This window comes from Gracilinanus agilis, chromosome 2, assembly GCF_016433145.1.
Source record: "Gracilinanus agilis isolate LMUSP501 chromosome 2, AgileGrace, whole genome shotgun sequence".
Classification (NCBI taxonomy): domain Eukaryota; kingdom Metazoa; phylum Chordata; class Mammalia; order Didelphimorphia; family Didelphidae; genus Gracilinanus; species Gracilinanus agilis.
Window position 1 is genome coordinate 446,347,951 of NC_058131.1, and position 13,825 is coordinate 446,361,775.

The following is a 13,825-nucleotide window of genomic DNA, read 5'->3' on the forward strand; positions in this document are numbered from 1 at the left end:
TAGGAGTGTGGCACACAGCTCTGTATAGAGGCCTAACTCAGCCCAAGACCCCTTTCCTTAATTAAAGAATGGTTTTTCTGACTATTTTAATAGTTCTATGGGTTTTTTCCAAATCAACAATTCTAAATAAATTTTTTCTAATTAAAAAAAAAAAAAAAAAAGAATGTGCAAGCTAGACTTCAGCAGTATGTGAACCAAGAATTACCAGAAAAGTAGGCTGGTTTTTGAAGAGGCAGAGGAACTAGAGACCAAATTGCTGACATTTGCTGGATTAAGGAGAGAGTAAGGGAGATGCAGAAAAAAATCTACTTTTCCTTTATAGACTACAACAAAGCCTTTAGGGAGCACAAAAAAAATGTGGCAAGTCCTCAAAGAAATAGGAATATCAGATCATCTTACTTGTCTCCTTAGGAACCTGTAGATAGGTCAAGAAGCAACAATCAGAACCAAACATGAATCAACTGATTGGCGTAAGATTGGAAAAGGAGTATGACAAGGCTGTATATATATATACATTGTATATATATATATATACAATGTCACCTTATTTATTTAATTTATATGCAGAATACATCATGTGAAATGCCAGGCAGAATGAATCAAAAACCAAAACTAAAGCTGCTGGGAGAAATATTAACAATCACAGATATATAGATGATAAAACTCTGATGGCAGAAAGTGGAGAATTAAGAAGCCTCTTGAAAAGAATGAAAGAGTCAAGTATAAAAGCTGGCTTGAAGATTAACATTAATAAAACTACCATAGCTAGTGGTCCCATCATTTCCTGGCAAATAGAGGGAGAAAAAATGGAAGCAGTGTCATATTTTAAATTCTTGGGCTCAAAGGTCACCACAGATGTGACTGCAACAATGAAATTAGGAGATGCTTATTCCTTGGAAGAAAAGTTATGACAAGCATACAAAAAAGCTGAACTGAAATATCACCTCACCAACAAAGAACCCTACAGAGAAAGCTATGGTTTTTCCAGTAGCAATGTGAGAATTGGACTATAAAGAAAGCTTAGTGCCACATAATTAACACTTTCAAACTGTGGTAATGAAGACTTCTGGGAATCCCTTGGATAGCAAAAAGATCAAATAAGTCAATACTCAAGGAAATTAATTCAGACCACTCATTGGGAGGACAAATACTGAAGCTGAAATACTTTGGCCACTTAATGGGAAGACAGAATTCATCAGAAAAGACCCTGATGTTGGGAAAGATTGAAGAAAAAGGAGAAAATGAGGAGATCGATAGCATCATGGAAACAACAAATATCAGCTTGGACAGACTTGGAAAGATAGTGAAGGATAGAAGGGTGTGGGGGCATGCTATGGTCCATGGTGTCACAAAGAGTTGGACATGACTGAAAGAATGAACAACACTTATATGGTGATTAAAGGTTTATAAAGTTTTTACACATAAGATCCTCATAACTGCTCTGTCAGGCTGATGTTATCATACCTGTTTTACACATGAGAAAACTTCTCTGTGTTCAAGACTGAGCTGAGAAAGACTAAGTGACTGGCCCAGGATAAAAAGAGGTAGTAGGTATATAAAATAGGATTTGACCCTGAAGTCTTCCTAATTCTAAGTCTAGCATTTTATCCATTGTACCATGCCAGGCTGTTCATTTTCCTTTGGCAATCCATGAAACAAAGTGGCCTTCCAAACTGTACACTTATGCGTCAGTGGTAATGATAGCAGAATGTTAGGAAAAAAGGCAGGAGATGCAAAGAATGACACTGTTTACGCTATTTATCATTATTAACATAGTTCTTGGTAAAAATGGACAAGGATGATGAGCATATTATTAGGAAAGATGAATTCTATGTCTTGATCCTTTTTTTTTTTTAAACTCTTACGTTCTGTCTTGGAATCAATACTGTATATTGGTTCCAAGGCAGAAGAGTGCTAGGCAATAGGGGTCAAGTGACTTGCCCAGGGTCACACAGCTAGGAAGTGTCTGAGGCCAAATTTGAACCTAGGACCTCCCATCTTTGGGCCTGGCTCTCAATCCACTGAGCCACTTAGCTAGCCCCTTGACCTTCTTGATATAAAAAAGTTGTTATGGCTAAAATGTAAGGACGGCTCATAGTTTGTTTCTCCTGGAAGAGGCAATGGCAGGTCATCTGACCTCTGTTTACTTCAGTTTCCTCAACTGTAAAATGAAGATAATCAATGAAATAACATATGTATAGAACTTTACACACCTCAAAGCCCTTTATAAATAATAGCTATGAGTATTATTATTTTTATTATTATATTAAAATCTATAATTTGTCTTCAGGGCAAAACAAAAACAAACCAACTATATGAAACACTTGGTCATCTTGCAATGCTTCTAATAAGCTTTTGCAATTATTTTCATGATTTTTTTTTGGTAGACTAGCCTATATTTTTGTTTCAGAAGATGGGCAGATAGAAAAATACCTTTCATTTTTATATTATAGTCACTTGAAAATATTCTCTTCCTCATTCCTACAGTTTTCTTCTCTAAAGAAAAAATTAAGCTAAACAAGGTCACACAATGACTTCATTTGTGTTTAAGCAACACTGAAGCCTAGTGCCCTTTAATGAAAAGAAGAGTTATTTCTTTTATCTTTTCTCTGGTGCTGAGATTAATTATTGCAATAACTATGAAGTTCAATTCTATTTTAGTGTCCCTTTCATTTATGTTAATTTAACCACTGTGTATAGTTTTCATTACTTCATTCTGCATCAGTTCATAGGAACAAAAATACATAGGTGGAAGGGATATTCAGAGGTCATTTCAATTGTTAATTCAGCATTTTATTGGTGACAATTTCCCCTCCAAGTTCATCAACAATTGGTTTTATTGACCATAGAAAGAAGACAGAGTTGCAAACTAATATTTCAAAATGATGGGACAAAAGGCTAAGCAAAAGAAATCAAATTCCATTTCTGGACTAGTGTGCAATTATTAGAAGTCAAGTTCCTAGATGATAAGATATAAAATCTACAGTTCATAGCTGCACAGGAAGTTAAGTGATTTTTCCCAAAGTAACTCATTAAGTGTCAGAGGTAAGATATAAGGTTGGTTGTTGTTTTAAGAGGTCCAAAATGGCATTACTATATCAGGGTCCCTGTACAATGTGTCCAATTGTGGCAGTGGAGCACAAATAGCTCATATAAACATTTGGAATAGAGATGTCTCTAAAGTTGCTGATCTCACATTTCTTTCAAGCTACTACAATTTTACTCTGCTTATAGAGCACAGCACCTCCTTTAATATGGGCACACCATCCATGCTGGACAGTCCTGTGCCAGTGTCTCCCAGGTCTCACAATCAAAACCATGGTTTTTCAGAGAGATTTTTAGAATGTCCTTATATCACTTCTTCTGACCTCCAGGGTGAGTGCCTGCCTTGTGGTAGTTCTCAATAAAATAGTCTTTTAGGCAAATATGTGTTTGGCATTTAAACAATATGGCCAGCCCATCAAAGCTGCACTCTCAGCAGTAGAGTCTGAATGCTTGGCAGGTAAACTGAGAAAGAACTTCAGTGTCTGGTACTTACTTTGCCAGGAAATTTTCAGAATCTTCCTAAAATAATTTAAATGGAAGAGATTCAATTTCCTGCTATGGCACTGTTAAGACTATCCAGATTTCATAGGCATACAACAATGAGGTCAGCACAACAGTTCTGTAGACCTTCAGTTTGGTAGGCACTCTTCTCCCATACTTTCCTTTAGAGTCTCCCAAACAATGAGCTAGCTCTGGCAATGTGTGCCAACCTTCATCATTTATGTGGGCATTCCTGGATATAATGCCAAAGATAAGTGAACTTATCCACAACATTCAAAATTTTTCTATTTGCTACAACTGATGGCAACTCAGTTGTAGTTAACTGTAGGTAACTGATAGAAAACCTCAGTTTTCTTGGTGTTGAATATCAGGCCAAAATTAGCACAAGAAGCAGAAGACTGATCCATACTCTGTTGCATCTTAGTCTTGGGGGCTGACATAAGTACATAATCATCTGTGAACAGGAAGTCTTATACCAACTCTCCTTCTACTTTAGTCTTGGCTTATATGCTTTTCAAGTTGAATAATTTACCATGAGTGTATCTGACTTTGATGCCATTTTCATCCTCACTGAAGGCATCCAACATCACAGAAAACATCATGCTAAAAAAAAGCATGGGAGCAAATACATATCCCTGCTTCATTTCACTGGTGACTGGGAAATCAAGAAAGAATCTTTCATTATCCAGAACCCATGCAAGCATTTTGTAATGGAGCTGGCATACAGTATTGATGAACTTTTCTGGGCCACCAAATTTTGCCATGAACTTCCACAAGCCCTTACCAAAGTAAGTACTCATGACTGACAGTATCAAAGATCAACAAATGTTGTAAACAGATGTTCTGCTCCTGACATTTCTCCTGGAGTTGTCAGGCAGCAGACACCATGTCAACCATTCCTTATCACTTTCTGAAGCCACACTAGCTCTCCCAAGGGAAGGATCTGACTATTAGAAGGACTCAGGCAAGAGTCTTGTTGGCAATGACTAAGAGAGAAACACCCAGATACCATCACCCATCACCCCAAATTCTTGTCACAAGATAGCCTATTTCCTTTTCCTTTATAGAGATGGGCAATGGAAGCATTCTTAGTCTCCTGGAGAGTAACCTTCTCTTGCCATAAAACCCAGATGATTTCAGTCAGGAGCAATGGACCCTCTTCCTTATAAATCTCTGCTAAAATGAAATCAGCACCAGGCTCTCTAAGAGAAACTTAATGGCATTCAAAACCTCTCCAGCTGGAAATTCAGCTAGAGAGGAACAGATAAACTGAGGCATAAAGTCAATTTAACACTCATTGATGACAGTCTGCTGAGAATACTATGGAAATGTTGCACCCATCTCTCCAGGAGAATGTCCTTATCACTGGTGAATGTGGCTCCACCAGTGCTGAGTAGGTGAGATGCACTATAGGTCTTTGGATCAATGAATAACCTTCAGAGCATTACAAAAGCACTTTGGGTTGTTAATACCAGTGTAAAACTGAATTTTGTCTGCCTTTTTACTGAGTCAAGAATCCTGCTTCATTTGCACTTTACTGATGGAGTTAAATGCTACTTTCTAGGATCAAGACAAACAATCCTGCTAGTAAACTCTTTGGAATTCTTATTTTTCACTTTGTAGTTTCTAAATTTCCCCATTATTTTCATCAAACCAATCCTGATGTCTGCATGTTCCAGTCCAGATGAATAAATATGGTCTGTACTCCAAATCTCTGAAAGGTGCCCACTCCTTTTGTGATCCACTGTTGCCAACCTTGTGTTGACTCAGCTTTCCCTCCAAGTCAGCAACAAATTGTTTTCCCAAGAAAAAGCACTCTTATCTGTTGACATTAAGTTTTCTGGTAGTGTGTCTTGCCTTGGGGCCACTACTTTTGTTGAATGCTCATATTTAGCTTGACCCAGATAAATCTAAGACCAATTCAGCACTCTGTACCACATCACCTTCATCACTTTCACATCCTATCCTTCTCTTCTCCTCACAATGATATAGTCTATTAAATGCCAATACTTTCTATGAGGATGTGAAATTTTATTACATTTAGGTAAATGGAAGACAATGTTGGTGATGAGGTCATGAGACATAGAAGTCTTCAGTAGGAAGTAATTACTACTATTGCTCTACCAAGCCTGATAATGTGTGCTTATTCTGGCATTAAAGCCATCCAGAAATACAAGTTCGTCCTCTTTTGGTACGCTGTTGATGAAGCTCTCCAAATCTTCAAAAAATTCTTCTTCGACCTCATCAGGGTCCTTCATGGTGGGAGTATAACATACTGATGATGATGTGACATTTCCTTTTGTCCTCAGCCTGCCATTTCTTTGGGAAGGCCTACAAAGCTTGATGACTAGACTAAATTGATTGCAAATCCTATACCAGCTCAACAGTGCTCCTCATCATGGTGACCACTCCAGAAAAAGGTGTACCTTAGCTCCAACTTTGATAAGCTGGCTCTCATTTACCAGCCTTAGGGCTGCTCTTTAGATGTGATACTTGCTAAGTTCTCTCACAACAAAAGCTGGTCTACTGGATTTTGTGTTGTCCAAAAGCATGTACATATTTCATGTTGTAATGTATCCTACCATCATAGTAGGATATGACCAGGTCCTCTGACTAGTGTCAGTGCTCATTCTACTGCAGAATAGCATTTTCTTTCCATTTCTTCCAATTCTTTAATTTTGTCATGTCTTGTGGTACAATTATGCTTTAAAACATTCATATACATCAACCTGTTCAACTATTTCCTAACCAAAGGTATGTAAATGGAATTAGCTCATCCTCATTCATTGTTAGACTCTAGCCATCAGAAATAATGTCACCCCACCCAACTTAGAATTAAGTGGGGAGGGGAAGATCAGTTACCCACACATGACAATAAGTAACAAATCAAAAACAAGGAACTGCTATTTGTCCACTTGAAATTTAAGGTGGATGCAGGAAGTGACGAAAGATGCTATCTTTTAAACATGATGGTAACTTCCTGTGAGACAGTTGGTGCTTTGAACTTGGTGTTGAAGGATCTCTGGTGAGACCTCAGGCTGCTTCCCTCTGAATTGTCACGTGGGTGAATTAGGCTGACTTCCTTTCTCCTTCCTTGGCATTTCTGGAGGCTCTATCCTCAAGGAGGCCTCTCTTGTCTCTCTAATTGTAAAAGGCCTTATGGCTAGAAGCCTTGTTTAATTAATCTCTGTGCTCCTCTGCTGGGGCCTCTAAATTCTTATCTGGTCTGGACCTCTGGTCTGGGCCAGAGTTTTTCTCTCTCTCAATTTCCCTACCTTCAACCTTCCTAATTGTAAATAAACTTCCATAAAAGTCATCCTGACTTGGGTCTATTTTTAATTTGAAATCGAGTTAATCCAATTTCTGGTGACCATACCTTAAATATCTAGTTTCCCCTCTTACAAAGGTACCTACTTTGAGCAGTTCTTCGATATGCCAAAAAGTACCACTATGAATATTTGGTATATGTGGGACATGTTTTTGCTTTTTGTTGTTGAGTATATGCACCTTGCCATGGATTCTCTGGGTCAAAGTACATGAACAGTTCGCTAACATTTTTCACATAATTCCAAACTGTTTTCTTGAACATTTGGACCATTAATATGCACCAATGCTATATTAAGATGTCTATCTTCCAGTACAGAGAATACTTTCTCAAAGCAGAGAGTACAAGGTCTGAACATAGACCTTTGTACTTTGTTTGTACTTTGAACAACAAACAACATAACAAAAAGAAAAACTGATTATATTTTAAGAGAAAAGGCTGATTGCTAATAAGATAAAGACTTTGGAATCTGTTGCTCTGTATAATCAATCATTCTCCTGTTATAGAAAAGATCAAAGTTATTATCAAATTAGAAGGAATGAAAATAAGAAGTTGTAAGCAACTAAGACAATTTATTTAAATAAACTATCAACATTGAAAAATGGGAAATGCATTAACAGATAAAGTGATATAAACCAACACCATTTTAAAGAAAGTTTAACTTTCTTAAATAATCCACAATATTTATAAATATGGATATAGGTAATCCACATATATATGTGGATATAAATAATCCACAACAAAAATCAAGTGAGCCTAGAAACCAGCTCAGCCCGAAAACACTTACCTCTTTGGGAATGATAATAATAATACAACTAACATCTATATAGTGCTCATTATATGTCATATCCTATGCTTAATACTTAAAATTATTAACTTATTTGATCCTTACCCCAATACAAGGGAGGTAGGTACTATTATCATTCCCATTTTACAGATGAGGAAACTGAAACAAAGATTGAGTGGACTTGATGAGAATCAAACAATTAGGAAATATGTAAGGCAGATTTGAACTCAAATCTTCCAGTTCCTCACCTCTACCCACTGTGCCATCTGGCTGTGAAACAGAAATGGATTTGAACCCAGTTGCCAAAGGCAACACCAGTTTAAAATATAAATTTGTTTGTAAAATATTTTAAGAAGATGGTTGAAGATCATTAGTAGAACCTTTTCTTTCTTTTTTTTAAACCCTCACCTTTATCTTAGAATTGATATTAAGTATCAGATCCAAGGGAGAAGTGAGGTAAAGGCTAGGCAATTGAGGTTAAGTAACTTGCCCAGGATCACACAGCTAGCAAGCAACTAATGCTAAATTTGAACTCAGGTCTTCCTGAATCCAGGCCCATTGCTCTATCCACTGCATACCTAGCTGCCCCATGGTAGCTCTATACAAAATAAATAGGAAATAATCAACAGAAGGGAAGGCACTAGAACTATGGATATCAGGAAAGGCTTCCTGTAGAAAGGAGGATTTTAGCGGGGACTTTGAAAGAAGTCAAGAGAGAAATGAGGAAGGAGTACATTCCAAATATGAGGGCTAGCCAGAGAAAATGACTGGAGCTTGTTTTGGGAATTTCAAATATACTTCCTCTGTTACTAACTCCACCCTGATGCAGACCCTTATATCTTCCTGCCTGGATTATTGCAATAGTCCCTTGTTTGTTCTCCCTTCCATAAGCCAGTTAATGGCAAGGAGGCCAGTGTCACACTGGATTGAAGGATGGGATATTCATGTAAGGATTAAGAAGCCTGGAAAGAGGAGGGAAGATTTGTGGATCCATGAGAGTTTGCTGGGGAGAAGGGGGGGAGGGCAGGAAGGGGTGACATAGTCCAACCTGCACTTTAGGAAAATCACTTTGGCATATGAATAGAGGATGGTCTGGAGTGGGGAAAAGCAGGAAGATATAAGGGTCTGTATCAGGGTGGAGACAGTAGCAGAGGAGGGGTATATTTGAAAGATGAAATCAACAGGCGTTGGCCCCAAAATGAATATAAGAGGTGAGAGGTAGTAAGTAATCAAGGATAACATCTAGTTTGTGAGCCTTGAAAACTGGAAGGACAGTGGCACCCTTGCCAGTAGCAGGTAAATTTGGAAGCTGGAAGGTTAGAGGAAAGATGAAAGTTTTAGACATGTTGAGTTGAACATTCAGTATGAGACTTTTTGGTAGGCATTTAGAAATGCAAAACTCTGAGGTCAGCAGAGAGATTAGGAACAGATAAATATATCTAAGAATCATCAATCTAGAGATTACAAAAGATGTCAAAAGCAAAGATTATGACTAGACAAAGTAAACCACACAGGAAGAGTGAAGTAAAAACCAATTTTGTAACTATATAATGATAGAGGAAGGCCTCCAGTACAATTAAGTGAAGTCTCTGTGTAGGATTTATGACAGAAGGTGTAGGTTACTAGTTGAAGCTGAAGGAATACAGGGGGTGCCCAAAACTAAGAGATCATACCTCAGGGTATCACCAACATGCATTTGGTCAATAAAAGTAGTTTCCCTAAACTATTTATGCTCATTTTTTTTTTCTAGCTTCTTGAAAAGCAATGTCTTTTCATCTCCCAACTGGCCACATCTTACTCATTCTTTGGGGCCCAGTCCAATTTCATTCAACAAGTGTTTGTTTAATACTTCCTATATGCCCTGGCATATAAGAATACTAAAACTATTCCAATCCTAAAATGTTGTCCTGGAAACGGGATACAACTATCCCCAGTCTTCGGTACTTCTGCATAAATTCAGTGCCTAAAAAGCAGGTACGTGAACACAGACACTAGGTAGAAATTATCTGGTTTTTATCTAAGGTGTCGTGGAAAGGCAGAGAAAGCTCAAGGTACACCCTTTATTACTGACAATGGTGGGTACCCGGCCTCCCAGCAGCAGAAGCACCACCCCTACCCAAAAATATTCCTCCCCCAATGCCCGAGACCAGCAGATGCCGAGCATTTTCCTTCGGCGGCGGCACCGAGAAATAGGGGACCACCAGGGCAAGACTACCTCGACCTCTCGGCCCCTGACTCCTTGACCTCTCCGAATCCGCCTAACTCCTTTCCGTACTCACAATTTGGGTCTGCTAACCGTCTTCGAAGCACCATTCTCCAATCCATAGATGAATCCGTGCGTAGTGCTTCTGACCGTGGCTCTTAACTAACTGCTGCCTAGTCGCTCCTTCTCTAGAGCCCCAGCAGCAGGCCACCGTAGTCATTTGGGAGGGGGGGTGGGGCGGGAAACGGAGGGAGGCCCTGGGAAGGAGGTTGACGCTCATCATCCATCTTAGGTATGGGCGGAAGTCTGTAGGGAGTGGAACGTGGGAGTTATGCCTACCACGCCAGAGAAGGCTGCTTATTCGCGAAGTTCTGAGACAGAAAGGGCGGAAGAATTCTTTTTTAAGAATTTTATGCAGTTAGCGTCAGCTTCCCTCTTCGCTATTTCTTTATAAAGAACGGGTGTCTTTCTCTTCTTGTGCTTTGTTGAGCCATAATAGTCACGTGAAGTCGTGTCAGGATGAGCTATCAATAGAGCGCGACTTCAGAGAAGGCGCTGGTTCTTCCCTGCCACCGGCGTCCATAAGGGTGAGTTTCTCTTTGGGAAACTGGGTAGGTTTTGGGAAATGTAGGTTACTGGATCGGAAACAGAAACGAAATATTCTACCATCTGCAACTGCTATGTAGAGTAAGGGGTACTGAGACGGTTTGATGGCGAATTGCTGAGCCCTTCCTGTCTTTTTTTTTTTTTTTTGGCAGGGTGGCCCATAGTACCCGCATTCCCTGGGATTAATTGTGAGGCATGTTAGGAATGGTAGTTGTTGTTTCTGACTTGTTTTTCTTTAAATTTATTTTATTTTATTTTCAGTGGTCAGCCTTATCTCTCTCCCGTTGAGAAATTTAAAAAAGCAAAACCCTTTTTACAAGAATATATAGTCAACTAAACTTTTTACCGAATTGGCCAAAAAGTTTTAAAAGTGTCACTATCTGCATGCTCTTAGAGTCCACCTCTTATCACGAAACCCCTGGGATTGCTGTTGACTTTAGAGGTTAATTTATAGGATCTCTGACATAACTGGTTGAACCCTTGGGCTGGTCACTTGATCTCTTTGAGTTTCGTTTTGCTTTAAATGTAAAATGGGAATAATCCTCCTAGTTTTTATTGGACCCAGAGTCAGATTCCAATTCTCATTCGTGGCCTTAAGCAAGTTGCTTAACCTTTCTGGCCCTCTCTCATCTGTAAAATGGAAAGAAAGTTAGCCGGTGAAGTCCCTTCCATGTGTACTTCCTACAATGTAATCCAAGCCTCTTTTTTTGTGTGTGGATAAAGAAACATAAATGCAAAGTCACTTTGTAGTAAACACAACTGTGTTTGGAACTAAGCTTAATTAGATGAATGAATATCTTTTCCCTACCTGCTAACACTACTCTGAAGTTTTTATTTAATAAACTGTGATTCCACTTAAAGGTTTATTGTTTTGGGGGTTTGGGAACTTAATCAGAGCAGGTCAACACATCATTAGACACTTTGACTTTCTTGGCTTACTAATAATCTCTTAATTGCCAAATATGATGGCATTTTTTTCAGTATACCATTTTTCTGCCTTATTTGCAGGTCTTCTCCTCTATAAGTTTTTATGACTCTACCCTCTCCTGGATTGCCTCCACTTGTCTAACCTTTCTTTTGGTAGTTCATAATCAATATCATGGTCCCTTAGTATGTATTCCCCTAAATTCTGTCCTGGGCTCCCTTTTCCCTCTATAATCTCTCTTGGTGACCACATCAACTCTCAGGGATTTGCATGTCTAAGCAGATAATTTAAAAATTTCTATCTCCAGTCCTGATCTCTTCCTCGAACTTCTGTCCCACTTCACTAAGGTTTGCTAGATATTCTGAAGACATTACAAACTCAGTGTATCCAAAAGAGAACTCCTTATTGTCTTCCTCTCTCCCTAAATTCACCAATTTAATCACTCCCCTACCCAGTAAAATTCATTGGCTCTCTAGTGTCTCTAGAATCACAAATAAACTGCTCTCAGAGCCGTTTACAACTTTGATTAAATAGGGTACTAATATTTTTCAATGTTTTTCATTTTTAGGCCCCCTGTCTGACTTATAAGGAAGTAACTAACTCATTTGGAGTCAGAAGACTTATGTGATTTTGGGGAAAGTCATTTAAACTTTCTGGGCCTCAGCTAGATGACTTCTAAGGCCATTTCCGCTTCTGAATCTATGATCTTATGAACCTCTGGACTACATAATCTAGAAGAAACAGCTCTACTTATTGGGATAGTGCTTTGCCCTAGATATTGAATCCAACTGCCTCTTTGCTCCTGGAGAGAAATTACCCTTCCCTACAAGTTAGATTTTAATGTTTTCCTTTTACAAAGAAAGATTCAAACTTGTTTTTGATTGAGAAACTGAACATTTTTCTTCTTAAAATTTATCCTTGGTATTATATAGCCTTTTTGATCCATTTTCATCCCCTCAAAATCTCCTTCCCATCTTTTTATTCTTTTTATATATACTCAGTCCCTGGATAATCTCTCTCCATTTTTTGTAATGGCTCTCTTTTTGTCTTTCTGTCGGAATTTCCAAATGTTTTGGAAGAACAGTCTACATCAGGGATCAAATCCCAGGAACCAGATATTTTCTGTTTTATACTCCTCCTTCCACTTTAGTAAAAAAAAACAGAGATATTTTTCTCTTGCTTTACCATTTCTGCAAAATGTCAAAGCAACTCATTTGCTGATTTCCAAGGCCATATCTAGTAGTAAGAGTGGTAAGGGTAGAAGTAAACAAAATTCTTCTGTTTCCCCTCATCCCTTGTTTTCAGCTGGAACAGCTAAGAAGAAATCAGAGAAACTTGGATATAAGAAAGATCAACAACATGATTTTCCTATTAGTGGTCCTGAGTTGCTTCCAACAAAACCTTTGACTTCAGAAGAATGGGAGAAAAGAAAGGAAAATTTTGCACAAAGACACATTTTTGAAAATTGGATAATGGCGCAGATGATCAAATATAATTGTGCTATAGATATTGCAAAATCTTTGCTATCTTGGATAGCCAAGAAAAATAATGGTATTGTGGGGTATAAGCTACTTATTGGGTATTTGACTTTATGTGTTTTTCAGAAACAAACAACAGAGGTTATTGATGTCTATGAAATTGTAAAAACCAGATATAAAACTCTGGAACCTGAAGGTTATACGCTTCTCATCCGGGGCTTAATCTATTCAGATCGGTGGAGAGATGCCCTGATACTGTTAGAAAACATCAAAAAAGTCATGTCTCCTACAAAAAGGAATTATGGTGACTGTATTAAAGGAGCCCTTCTTCACCAAGATGTGAATTTAGCTTGGAACCTCTATCTTGAAATGCTTAATCATAGACTAACTCCTAATTGGGAGACTTTTCAGGCTTTCTTTGACTTTGCAAAAGGTATGGAGAATAATCAGTTGGAAAGAAGACTCTTAGACATCCTTTTATATCTAAGACACAACCAAATGTATCCCAGCGAACCATTTGCACAAAGTATAAAAGCATGGTTTGAGAGGTAAGTTGATTAAAAAAAAAACAGTACACATTTATACAACTCAACTAAGTAATGTTTTTTCATAATTGTTCATTTTAATCATCTGTAGTATTTAAATTTCACATTTCTCACATCTCCTAATTGATTTTAGCAATAGCAACAACTCTAAACTATGCTAGTCTCTAGCCTCCAAATAAGAGAGAAAAATATTTGTGTTTTGCACCTTTTTCTCTTTTCACTTCATCCAGTTCATTCAACTTTGAGTTTAAGTGATTTTTTTTGTTCTTGTTTTTGTTTTATTACTTGGGTGCTTGCAAGAGAGTGAGAGAAAAAGGAAAGGAATTTAGCTGGAACTAAAATTCAATTTCCTCAAAAGTTAGAGTGGCCCAGAAACAAAAAAAGGGGGGGCAGCTAAGGAGTACCAAGCC

General features: G+C 38.1%; 1 protein-coding gene across 1 annotated transcript in view; it reads right to left on the minus strand.

Moving 5' to 3' along the window:
* The window catches only part of PPP2R3C (protein phosphatase 2 regulatory subunit B''gamma), a 51,480-nt gene extending 41,063 nt beyond the window's left edge, over positions 1-10,417 (minus strand). Inside the window, exon 1 of the mRNA XM_044664761.1 lies at positions 9,938-10,417. Within this exon, the coding sequence (XP_044520696.1) occupies positions 9,938-9,983 (46 nt within the window). The 5' untranslated portion in view covers positions 9,984-10,417. The remainder of the gene's footprint in view (positions 1-9,937) is intronic.
* Between the last annotated feature and the right edge of the window lie 3,408 nt (positions 10,418-13,825).